The sequence below is a fragment of the Pyxicephalus adspersus genome, chromosome 3 (genome assembly GCF_032062135.1).
Source record: "Pyxicephalus adspersus chromosome 3, UCB_Pads_2.0, whole genome shotgun sequence".
Taxonomy (NCBI): Eukaryota; Metazoa; Chordata; class Amphibia; order Anura; family Pyxicephalidae; genus Pyxicephalus; species Pyxicephalus adspersus.
In genome coordinates, this window is record NC_092860.1 from 132,044,547 (window position 1) to 132,058,142 (window position 13,596).

General features: G+C 38.0%; 1 protein-coding gene across 2 annotated transcripts in view; it reads right to left on the bottom strand.

Moving 5' to 3' along the window:
• Nucleotides 1-1,508: 1,508 nt before the first annotated feature.
• Nucleotides 1,509-13,596, bottom strand: part of LOC140327158 (cytosolic beta-glucosidase-like) — a 48,208-nt gene continuing 36,120 nt past the window's right edge. For both annotated transcript variants that reach the window (XM_072406388.1, XM_072406389.1), the window contains exons 5-6: nucleotides 12,888-13,011; nucleotides 1,509-1,833 (exon numbers count right to left, since the gene is read on the bottom strand). In XM_072406388.1, coding sequence (XP_072262489.1) covers nucleotides 1,634-1,833; nucleotides 12,888-13,011 — 324 coding nt within the window. In that variant the 3' untranslated portion in view covers nucleotides 1,509-1,633. The remainder of the gene's footprint in view (nucleotides 1,834-12,887; nucleotides 13,012-13,596) is intronic.

The following is a 13,596-nucleotide window of genomic DNA, read 5'->3' on the forward strand; positions in this document are numbered from 1 at the left end:
TAAAATCCTCACTGAGTTAATCACGAACAAAGAAAAAAAATACAAGGCACAAAAAAAAAACTTTATGGAGCCTAGACATTTATTACCTTCTGTGCAGTTTGTCCTAGTCATTAAAGACTTACAAGATGTTGCAGAACAGAAAAAGAATTCTTATGCAAGTCATGCAAACTGCCCCCTCCCCCCCCATCAAGCCTAGTCCTGCACAGGAACTAGCAGGGAAGCCCCGTTCGTATCTAGGAGTCGTCTGTATGTCAAATGTCCTTAACTCAGGGACCACCTTTTGTTTTATTACTTAACTACATTAAGTTTGCCTATTGTACAATGATATCACCCAACCAATGTTTGACCAACACCAGCTTGTCCCATACTTACAATGTGTATTGTACCTTTGTGTGAATGCTTTATAATATGTTAATATATTTGGATCTTTAAAAGAGTTTTTATTGTCGTTCGCCAAATTCGAAGTCCCACTCTTAACTGGTAGTTTTCCAAATGTGCTTGAATTGGTAGCTATTTTAGTCTGATTTCTCATAGAAATATTTGGGGTTGACATTTTGACCTTGTATACTCACTACAGTGTTTCGTTACTCTATTGTTTTCAGCTGAAAATATGAAAAGTAGAGGTCCTACTAACATCTGATCATAAGAGTTGAAAGGGCTGGGAATCTTAATTTTAGGATTAGGGATGAGTGAGCGAAATTTTTAATTTCAATCTCGCGCCGAATCGGGCCTTTCTCGCTTACAGAACATGTAAGCGAGAACGGCCTTGTGATTGCCCACAAGGTCATGTTCTCGCCAAACTCAGATGATCTCTCAATGGAGAAACACTATTGAGAGTTCATCTGGAGTTCGTCTGCAGTCATAGCAGATTGGAGGCACTTGCGTGCCTCCAATTAGCTGTGACCGCACGTTCCCAAGCTCCCCGGGCTGTACTTATCAATGATAAGTACAGCCCAGGGAGTGTGGGAACCTGGACTTCAATGGAATTCGCAAAATCGGTTTGCCGAAATTTCGTAGACCCGACGGAAGTTCGGAAAAATTTCGTGAAAATTTTCGCTCATCCCTATTTAGGATTGTAGGATCGAGCATTACATGTCACTATGGGGTGGATTACCTATAATACTATGGACTCCCCATGTAGGTTACGGACATCCACTATGGAAGCCCTATACTTCTTTAATATGTGCTACACAATCCACTGCATCTTCTACAACTCAATAAAAGCTGGATATCCGTAGATCCTACAAAATTATTGAACAGAAAGCCTGTGCAACCATGGGCCCCCTTACTGTATTGCTGTGAATATCCACCTAGCGCAGTAACTTTCAACATTTACTTCTCTGTACTGAAAATGAGGGGATTTGTTGAGCCTGACTCATCTCTAAATGTGTGAGTTTGGAATATTCTGCTTCAGCAGGAAAGTACATCTGAAAACTATTTTAAATTACCATTCACAATGCATAGCATTCCAAAACCTCTTTTTCTAAAACTCAGAGCTCGACTCACTGTTAAGTAATCAATTTTTTTATTGCTCAGTATAAAAGTAATTTTTTGATAAGATACAACACAAACATTGCATCATCTGTGTCACACACGAAAACAAATTAGCAGTTGTAGGAAGTTGGCATTTTGTCTACTTATAAATCAGTTCATTTCCTTTTACAACTTTGGCATACTCATTTGCTGAATAGTACGGTGTTCTTGGAAGGTTCGCCTGCTGGAAATCCACATGGAACAATCCAAACCGGACACTGTAGCCAACACTCCACTCAAAGTTGTCAAGAAGGGACCAAGCGAAGTAACCTTTCACATTCACCCCATCCTGTTTGATGGCTGCCAACCAAAGAGACACAATGAGTTAGATATAATTAATGTGCAATATGTTAGTGCTGGTGGTGAATTGCATGTTCTAGTTAATTTGACAGAAGATAGATTTCTGCAACCAAACCCATTTCGTTAGCTGAAAAGAGTAAATTCACAGTACTTTATTTGAGCATGAAAATGAAATATTTGCAAAACTCCAAAATGATTTTGGAACACCAATTAAATAAGAAATGACAATGTTCAGAGTGACTTAAAGCCACATGTTATGTTTTTCTTTTATTATTATCTCATCAATATAAAGCTAATTAAATGCATACTATAATGAAAGGTTTGGCATTTTTTTTTCTAGCCATGGGGCAGCCTTGTAAATAGAATTCATATATATGCAAGGTCCTATTACAATTTATTATGTATTCTCATTCATTCCATTTGCAATAACTCCTATAGAAATGAGAAGAGAAATATGCAAATCCTTTTTTTGATCTCCCTTTATAATTGCCTGGCTGGTATAATTATTTACTAGCTCCGATACCTTCAAAGTTCCCAATGCAGAAGGATTATATATCAGGAAAGTCAGAGTAAAATCAGAACTCCTTATCGGCACACTTCACTAATCACTGACCAACGAAAGTCAATGACTGTTCCTGTGGCCGCCATTTTGGTTATTTGACTTGCACATTTTTTGTTCACATCATCACGAAATCTTGAACTTGCACATTAGGATGCTTTTCAAGACTAAGTCACGTGGGTTATACAGAAAGAAGGTGTAGTGAAAGACAGGGCCTGATTTTTTTAACGCTCTACAAAAATTTACTAACAAATACTATCCAGCTTCACTGATAAAAGTGTATCTTCTCCAGCCTCAGAGCTTTATTAAATTGCACCCATTGTCTGGCAAGTAAATATGAGAACAGACACTCAGAAAATGTGTAAATCTCGGCTTGGCAAAGAATATTGAGAATCACAATAAAAAATTAGTTTGAACATGGGTTTTACCTCTTTATCCCCATAACTCGTGTGGGTCAGGCAGATCAGTAGAATACAGACGAAAAAGAACATTATTTGTAATTTCAGCTCATTTCACAGGTTATAAGGACACATTTCCTTTATGACCAAACATATATTTGCTTTACTTGAAAAAAAAAGTTTAGCATGAAAAATGAAAAAGAATGCAGCAACCACATATATGGATGAGTAAGCAGCAATATATTGCAATTTTGTTTCTAGATTTGAATATCCTTTAAATGCACTGGATGGGGTTTAAAGGTCATACTTATCATACAACAGGTTCTCTTTAATAAATTATCTCCTTAATTAAACCCTTAGATCCTGTATAATTTCTTTGGACAGAAACACTGAGACTGTTGATGTTCCTGTAATTCTTCATTTTTTTTTGCACAAGAATGTACATAAAAAAAAAAGAATGTTTATATAAAGACAGTAAAAATATAAATACCATCCATTTTCAGAATACTGAAGAAAAATGCAGACATCCAAGTACAACTTTTATAATCCATCCAAAGGAACCACAAGGAAAAAAAAAAGCAAAGAAATGTAATAGCGTGATATGCCAATATGATTTATGAAGCACTGAAGCAGTGAAAGTAAAGTAAAAAGCAACCTTTGTGTGTTCAACTTCTCCTTAAAACTGAGTGGAATTTTAAGATAACAGACAGAATGGAATGACTGTGGATCCAAGGAAACTGGAACAAATGTGATAAGCGCTGTTTTTTTCTCAAGTTTCAAGAACATTCACTCTTACCTGAAGACTGTATTAAGAAGAAAGGGAAGAAGCGAATAGGCAAGATCTATCACACTATTCTCAATGTATCTCACTAGCTACTTTTTTTTTCTTTTGCTTCAACCATTTTAACTTGTTATAAGACCGTCAACTGCAATTATATTATGATTTAGAACATTGAGTGATCTTTGCCCTGTGGGAGTTCCTGCTCCCTTTTAATAAAGTACATAGCAAAATGCTGTCACTTTGCTGGCTTTGAAGCTATTTAAAGAGAATCTGTCACTTTGCCCATTCAGTTTCATTTGTTCTTACAGCCCACTCACTCCCTGACATATGGATACTCACTTTCTCCATGCTTGCTTGCCACCCCTTTTCATCCATCAGAGCTTCAAACCTTTTGTAAGGTGTTTCAGGTAGTATTGGAGCTATGCCATCATCATGCCATCATGACCCTACACCCATACCCAGAAGTATTGGTTTTTTTGATGAAAGTCCGGGAGCATGAGGACAGTTAAGGGTAAGTTATTTTTTTTTTTTTTTTATTATGGCCACTGGATGTCCAGGGGACCCATCTACAACCTACATATCCCTGCAGTAAACCAGATAAATAGTGCAACTGGTTCCAGCTGTGTACCTCCTTGTCACTTCCCAAGAGAAAATGGACTTGTAATCAGTTGGTATCTTATAAGTCCCTTACAGTTTATACCAGTGTATCTCAACCAGGGTTCCTCCAAAGGTTGCTAATGGTTCTATAAAGCGGAAGTAAACCCAAAACAATAAACTCACACTTACCTTCAATCCGGCAGATCAGTCTGTCCGTCCAGAGGTTTTTTTCCATCGGGTCCTGCGCCATCCTGGTATCCGTCTTCAGCCAGGCACAGAGGGAGCTCCAGGCATCTTCTCCTCTCTTCTTCTGCATTCTTCTTCCTACATTACCCGATCTTGTTCTGTGCAGGCAGGAGATCGGGTAACGTAGATAGAAAAAAGCTTGTCGATCTCACTGCCCATGCATGTGATTGGCAATTTTTTTCCCCATTGATAAAAGGGCATGCGCAGAAGGAGCCAAGAGGCTCCCAGCATGCATGACGTAAGTATCCCGGGAGGCTCTGCGCTCCCATTTATTCTTGATCGCCTAGGTGATCGAAAATTAGGAGGGTAGTATTTTGCTTTTTTTTTTTTTTTTTTTTGTGTTTTTTTTAAGGGTGTTGCACTTAAAAAAACACAGAACAAATAAAATTTTACTTTAAATAAACGGGTTGTCTACCCTTTTATGTAAAGTGAAAATTCTGAGTTTAGGTATGCTTTGAGCAATGAACAATTTGTCACTCTCAAACCAGTTACCACTGACACCAATGATCTTTTTGGATATCTGTAAGGATGACATTCTTCCCAATGGCCAGTAATGTAGAAGTTCCCTGAAGATTTGAAAGTTATTTCAAGGGTTCCCCATGTTAAAAAGGTTGAGAATAGGCTGGAAAACACAATGCAAATGATGCAGCTTCTCTCTGCCCATTGCAATCCTTATCAATGTCAATTGAAGGCATGTTGGGCCAAAGATTCTACTTTGCCTAGGGCCTTATTCTGCTTTATTCCATCCTTGACTATAAGAGCTTTTACTCTTATGGGGAAATTTATTAATAAATGTGGATTTATGTTTATACTGCTGACACCAATGAATGAAGATTTTTTTTATTAAAGCAGGATTTATTTTTACTACCACTGACAGCAATGAACAGGAATAATTTTTGCTGACACTGTCAGCAGTGAGGGGGGTTATTATTGCTGACAATGTCACTGCCATCATTTAAGGTGAGGGTTATTATTACTGAAAGTGACACCAATGAAGTGGGGTATTATTATTGCTTCCTCTGCTTTGAGCTAAACACCAATTCCCAGGGACATTTATGGCACAGAGTCAGGGGCTATGCCTGTTACAGGATTTGATTTTTCTGGTTTTATTAGATTATGTATGTTGATTGTCATATGTTCTTGAACTGGAAATTGTAAAAAACAAAAATCCTTGGTTTAAATGTTTTTTTGAAGAAATATTTCATCTCAGGTACACCCATAACAATTGCTAAATCAATATGAGCAGCACAGGAGGAGTTGTTTGCTATCAGGCACTCTAATTACACATTTTAGCTTGAGCTACTGAGCTCAACTAATTTTTTAGTAGCAGTAAAGGCAAAAATAAAGATTAAAGCTCCACTTTCTAGCTTCATATGCGCATGTAGAATTACTTTTCATGTTTATGTCTAAACCATAACAAATAAATATGTAAGATAAACCAATATACATCCTCGCAATACAACTGTTTAAAAAGAATGCAAGATTTTGAGAATATGTGGTTTCCTATTCATGATGTCCTATGTGTCTTTATTATAACAGATAAGGAGGAGCTAAAATTGTGAGCCCTGTATAAATGTGTATTTGGGGACAGAATTTTTCAGCACTCCAACACAAGAGTAAGGCTAGGAAGGTTTTTGAGTGGTATATATCCCATGTCCCCTTTATTTACTTTGTGCCCCAGGAAAATAATAAGTTACGTGTATAAATGCAAGGTGAATAAAATCCATGCGTTATTCGCACCTTAAATATTTCCCTCAGTGATGCATTAAGCAATAATATGATAGGTCATGTCTAATAAATAGGGGCAGCACGGTGGCCTTTGCAATGCCAGGTCCCAGGTTTGAATCTCGGCCAGGACACTATCTGCATCTGATGGGGTTCTCCCCGTGCTTGCGTGGGTTTTCTCTGGGTTCTCCAGTTTACTTCCACATTCCAAAGATGCAGTTAGGTTAATCGGCTATCCCCCAAATTGATTGTATTAAAGACACATGACTATGGTATATTACACTGCTCTACTGATATTCTTCTCTTAGTATGTGACATCACAGTTTGATAGATCTATCCTAAATTAACTGCTTCATCGGTATACCTTTCACATTTCATTTCTAAAAGATGTAGGTCAAGTGCACAGCTAAATACAGAGCTCGGATAGATACATGTCAATTGTCTTGGCTATCAGAGATCTGAGATTCTGTTCAACTCATGTAGCAGTACACAGAAAGAACATTTTAGGCCTGATTTATTAAAGCTCTCCAGGACTAGATAACCAAGAAGAGAAGAAGATGGACTTTTATGAGTGAACCTGAATGATCCAGCCTGGAATGAATCCGGTCCGGGATTGAAAAAATTTGCCAACAAACAGCAAATGATTTTTGAAGCAGAGGACAACACTTTAGGTTTCACTCATTGACAAAAAGATCACCACATTTTGAGGGTGGACTAAATGTTGACAAAGAGTTTAATGACAAATTCAAGAATACATTGCATATTTCTGTTTTGTACTAATCCCGACTGGTGCTGGGGCACTGCTTGCTTACCAAACATCAGGCCTTCACAGGGACCTGTGCATTTTTGTCCCCAATGCAGGTACCTCTGGGTGTCTGCTTGCATTTTCAGTTCATCTTCAGTGCACAATGGGGTCCCTCAAACCCAAAGAGCAGCCACTGTTTTCTGCTGCCACTCACCTCACCATCTGTTCACCATCCTCAGTTTCTTATGGCCTCCAGATGTAGTGAATGAGTGCAGTAACAAATAGGACATGGTAGGAGGAGATGAGCTAAAACCTGGCCATTACCATGTGGTCATTATTTGTGTTTGGGGCTTGTGGGGAGCAGTACTTTGACACCAGTTGTGCAAAGTGAAGCTGAGTATGGGTATTGACCATATACAGAGGTATAAAGGAAATTAGATAGGTGTACCTATTAAAGTGGAACTGAGCTCACTTTTCCTCATTCCATCCCCAGTCTTCTCCTGGGATCAGGTCTAGAATTGTCTTGATAGGCAAGGCCAAATAGACAGAACTCCCATACAAAATACATTCCTGGCACCCAGGTTTACCAGTATCACACACTTAGCTGCACATGGACTTGATGACTGCAACGAGGCAGGTAAGTTTGTTTATTACACAACGGACATTGTCCCTTCTGCAAAAAAGAACTGCCTGCTTGCAACGTTTTTTTGCAGAAGGGACTTTTTAAAGTATATGGTCACTTTAAAATCTGTTTAGTAAACTGAGTCGATTTTAAATTTTCTAAAACAAACAGGGTAGGGGCAGACATAGGGAGGTGCAAGGGGGGCCACTGCACAAGACCCAAGACCCTTCTAAGCCAACAAAGTCCCCACAGGAACCCCAAGTCAATTCTGTGCAGGGGCCCAATGTTGGCTATGTCCACCACCAAAAGATTTGCCCTAAAGGACAGGACGGCAGGGGTCCAGGGAGCTGGAATGCTGTGCATTTATTGCCCTCATATTTACTTGGGGTCCCATTTTATCTAAGGGATGCTGCTGCCCTATCATTTAGTGGAATTTAACTGATATTTTAAAGCTTTTGCATTTTGGCACTAGGAGAGATCTAGAACAGTAAATATTTTTTTATCACCATTACAAAACCCCACTGAGTTGCTACAAGGCTTTGTAAATGTTTGAACTGACATACACCACTAATTCAGGTCTTTTTGCCACTTCAGTACATTAGCTAAATCATTTGCTGGAAGTCATTCAAATATTCAAAATGTTCAGCTTATTACATGAAGCAGCGGCGCTTCTTGTGACTCAGCACATTCACACAGCTTCACACGTCTCATTTTAACAATTCTGGTTTGGGCAAAGGATGTGTAAGACTGCAGCAACATCAGCAGCAGCTCGGACCGTACAGCAAATGCATTTCTCAGCTTTAAAAGGATTGTGCGAGAGAGAGGGGCTTTAGCTTAGAACAAAGCTGGCTTTGTTGCATGAAGAGCTTTTATCCCTGCATTTATTACTATCATTTTTATACATTGTGTATGTTAATGAATGGAAAGTTCTGGAAAAGCTTTTTATTTAAGTGAAGACATTTTTCATATCAACTTAATCTCTGTTTCCTGTAACAACTTTTGAACAGGTGTACACGCTTAGCATCTTAAAGTTGGGCGAGTTTTTTTGGAATCTCAGAGACTTTTAACTTTGCATTTTAAGTATACAATGGGAGATGTAGCAGCACACTGCCCCCTGCAGTTCATGTTTATACTGCAGCAAAACTTGGAGGGAACTTGATTTCCATTGGGCCCCATTACTGGTTTTTGGCTGGGTAAATGGAATGGAGTGTACACTGTTCATGATATGTGAGCACTTCTAGGGCTTGTTCAGGCAGGCACTTCTTAGGTGGTTCTACTGCAGTTCACTGCTCTCAACCATTCCTAACTGCCCCAAAGACCTGGTTTTCATTGAAATTAATAGGAGGGGTTGAAAACCCCTTTTGTACAGATGTTTGCTTGCAATGAGGTTAAAGTGCATTTTTTGAGGTGATTCATGCAGCACCTAAGTGTAGTCTGATGTTTAAAATGATATCTAACACCTGAACTGGAGTAATTTACAAACTTTTATAGGAAGTTTAACAATGTTTTCCAGCATTCAGGAGGACAAGAAAATCCCAACACTCAAAAATCACCCCCTTAAGTATTTACTGAACACCTATCAAAACATAGCACTGTTTTCATGCAGATACAAAATTACTTTTAAAAACATAGTAGAGAGGCAATTTCTATAGGATAAACGTAAAGCAGAACTATCTCTGAAAAAAAAATAACACCTCTACAGGTAAAAAGTAATTGACCACTAAGTGATCCTGACTCAGTCCTGGGGCATCCTGTCTTCATTATTTGTCTATGACTAGACAACAGGCACTGCAATCTTCTTCCTACGTCACCCGATCTCGCAATGCACAAGCGCAAGATCGGGTGACGCGTTTTCCAGAAACGGTAATGACAGGAGGGGGAGGAGTCTCCCCTTCAAAGGTTAAAAAAAAATAGTTATAAAAAACACATTTTCCCCTTTATAAAAGGGTTATCGACCCATTGATATAAGGTAAAAAATTTGATAATGGGTCAGCTTATTGGACTTGTTCAGACTGGTGGCTTTTAGATGGTTTAACTGAGGTTTGCTGCTGTCAATCAGTCTTCAGCTGCCCCAAACTTTTGTACAGTTTTATCTGAGATGTTTCAGTAGTATGTCAGGGGCTCTCCTGCCCAAATGGTTTCCATAAACGTGAATTGGAAATTGGAAACGCAAATCGGCAGGTGAAAAACAACAAACTTCAGCCAGGTATGATTTATATTCATTTGTTTTATTGCTTCTGCACACCTAGTTTGAATTAAGGATCCTATTCTATAGCAGACTAATAAGGGCATTTTCAGACCCATGATGTAAAGCTGCTAATCTGGCAGCTTCCAGGTGTACAGCAGTGACAGTGAGTGGCAGACTACACTGCGGTTTATGACATTTGCACATAGCTGTGGCAAAAAATGTTCAAACAACAACTATGCAACCAAAAGAAATGTGTCACTTGTGGGAACTGCACTGCGATCTCCAGCAGCCACATGCAGCTACATGGAAAAAATGGTTTCTAACCTCTCCCATTCAGTCGAACAGGGGAGGCCAGGTACCAACTTAGCCTGTGAAAGACTGCAGGTCTGAAATGACTCTAAATGTATCATCTTTCAACAATTTCAATGCATTGGGGTATCCCTTATTAGAAGACTACCTTGAATTCTTTGCATTAATCAGTAAAGGAGGTTAATTATCTAGATGACCAAGGGACTAAAAATGGCAGAGGTCTAAGAACTAGTCACCAATATTGCTTATAGATCATAATTCTATCACCAACTTACCATTCCTTTTTTCGTGATTGTGAATGTGTATGGGAAATGCCATCTTGGTTAAGAAAATAATTTTAGGAATAAAAACAATGAGCAGCAAAGCTGGGACACTATGAAATCTCACTCCAAACCATCTGAAACTAACATTAAGAGGCAGACGTGTCTTGGATTGTTATTATTATTATTAATATTATTATTAATAAATAGGATTTATATAGTGCCAACATAATACGCAGTGCTGTACAATAAATAGGGGTAGCAAATGACAGACAGTTACAGACAGTGACACAGAAGGAGGAGAGGACCCTGCCCCGAGGAACTTGGATCTCTCACTAAAGTCGTATCACTCCAAGGCTCTATTCACAGCAGTGCCTAGGCACCCTCACATACCAGTAATTACACCGCTATTTGTTGGGAGAAAATTAGAAAAAATAAAGTAAATAATAAATAAAGTTAAAATAAAGTAAAATATTATGGATACTGTGTGAGAACACAATTAATGTTTCAAGATGTTCATATAACATAACAAATCTTAAGTTCAGGTCCATTTTTATCATATAGTGTTCTAAAAAGGAAAGGGTCATATCCTTGTTCTAACCATCTAAAATAATATTTCCAACCTCTTCTTTACAATCCTCCATTCTGGTAAATTACTTCTTAACCTGAAAAATTGACTTTTAGCTCCATTTGTCAGCCACCAGGGAAAGTGGCAGCTAGACTGAAGAATGAAGCTGTTAACTGCTATGGGTTTTTGGAATGACCGAGCAATGATTTTATTATCCTCTACAGAGATGGTTGGGCCTAGTAAATTCATAGACACTGTATTATACTATAGATAGGTGTAAATGGTAAATTGATTAAATCAATAAACTAAAGTGATAGAGTCTTTTTCCCTCCTTTCTTCACGTACATGACGTTTGCTGTAATACACTTTGAATTACGGAAGGACTATCATTAATTTTACTATTCTTGGAACCAATTTTGTTGAACTCTATACCAGGTTATTTGGGGAATCTTTTTATATTTCTATTTCTGATAAGCATTTACCATTTTATTTAACTGGTGTTTTGGTTTTATGTTTTTCATATTTTTATTTTGTTTCTATTTCTTGGTTCACTTGTTTGTGCTTTTTCTCTTATAACATGTTTTTATTAAATATATTAATAAACCTGTAAATGTTTAGGATTTTCAAATAAAATGTAAATGTATCCCTTAACTTCTAAACCTAATACTTAAAAGAAAACTTCACCTAAAGGACCCCTCTCAGTGAAGCTGAGAAAACACCATGATATTTGCATCTGAGATCTGCACCAGTTGCAACAAAAATGTCTGGCTGCATTCTTCTCCTTCTGTGCATGGATGCTCATTCATCCTCAGTTCATTTATTTGGCTAGGTTAAACCTCTGCTGAATGTCTGGGGGCTGCCATGAGTAGGACCACCTATAGAAATCAATAGGTCAGACTAGACGTAACCAAGAAATTTTACTTTAAAGCATGTGCACTGTTGGGAAGGGCAAACAGAGAAGATCTCAGATAGAAGGGAGAAATTTAAGTATTTTTATCTAGGGAGTGGGGAAAACATTGGGCCTGATTTATTAAAGCTCTCCAGGGATGGAGAGGATACATATTCATCAGTGAAGCTGGGTGATCCAGCAAACCTGGAACAGATCTGGTCCAGGATTGAAATCACTTGCTAACAAATACAAATTACTTTAATAAAAAACCATTCCAGGTTTGCTTGATCATCCAGCTTTACTGATGAAAGTGTATCCTCTCCAGCACTGGAGAGCTTTAATAAATCAAGCCAATTAAGACACACCTTTTACACACTACACAAAAGTAAAAGCTGCCCTAAAACAACACCCAAAAAAAATAATTTTTGGGTGAAAAGACTGCTTGCTCATTTACATTTAAAAATATATGTTTTAATTAAATATATAAAAGTTATAAATCTTCCCTCCACGGGGTTTTCCCTGTAGCAAAAAAGATTGTCGCGGCCTCCTAGGATATGTGACACATGTATTCGAGGAGGCTGTGAGATTCAACAGATTAAACTGGATGCAAACAAGCTAACATCTGCGCAAAAAACAGGATTGGGTGCCGAATCATCACCGGTGGCTGCACAAACAAAAATGGCCAAGCACCGGATCGTGCCCATGTACAGTACAGGATCAGACTTCCAGAGGCTCCAGGGATATATGACATAGGTAGCACAGAAGACAGTAAGAATACCTATCAGTCTTTCTTGCCAAGGTGAAAATTCCAGAAGTGGGGCCAATATGTATTACTTAAGTAATTAGGTATTAAGTTTTAAATGTATTTATTAAGTATTAAAAATAAATAAATACAAAAAAAACAAAAAAAAAATGGTAACTTTAAAACAAACCTCTGTAGCTGCAGGTCTTGCAAAGCTATTCATCCTTAATAATTACAGCAGACACAGTAAAGGGCCAATATATAAAACGGGAAATCAAACATTCCCTCGTGGGAATCTCCAAGTCTATGTGTTTCAATGGCAGTGATTGATTCCCACCAGGGAATGTTTAAGGGAATGTCAGATTCCCTGTTTTATAAATAGGGCCCTAAACTAATCCTAATGATACTAAAAAGGACAATATTACCTTTCAGAACTTCCATCAGTGTTTCCTGAAAATAACCCCATCTATGGACATCCTGGAGGACAGGAGGATCTGTCTGAGCGAATCCATTTTCAGTGATGAAAATTTCCGGGTTTCCAAAAGAGTTCTAAGAGGAGAGATTACCATGAATGACTACAAATTTGGACAGAAAGAAAGAAAGAAAAAACAAAGAACTAAGAAAGTAACATCATATGTATGTGTTTAGCTCTACAAAGATTTCCATCACTCCAGTCAATCCTGGGAAAGTTCCCATGCTAGTTCGCCTAGATGGATGACTTAACCTCCATGTGGACCTCCCAGCACCTAGCAATTGGACATCTAGTGGAGGTTACATTATCCCTTACCTAGAAGTCCTATTCCATTAGACTGATGAATAAATAGGAATGGGCAGGTATACCCTTCTGATGATGGCCATTTGCAGACAATATCACATTTTCCTGAATTTAAAAAAAGAGACTGTGTGTCTCTTAAATATGTTGAAAAACATTGCATTCTGATAACTGTATCAGGGTAATACTTGTACTGTTAATAATTATTTTATACATTTACAATATCCACTGCATGTCTTCACATTATATTTATAACTGGACCAACTTTAGCTTTGATCACAGCACGAATTAACCATTGCATCAGTTTGATACATTTATGCAAAGTTACAAAATTTACTTCCATTCAGAGTAGTATTATTTTT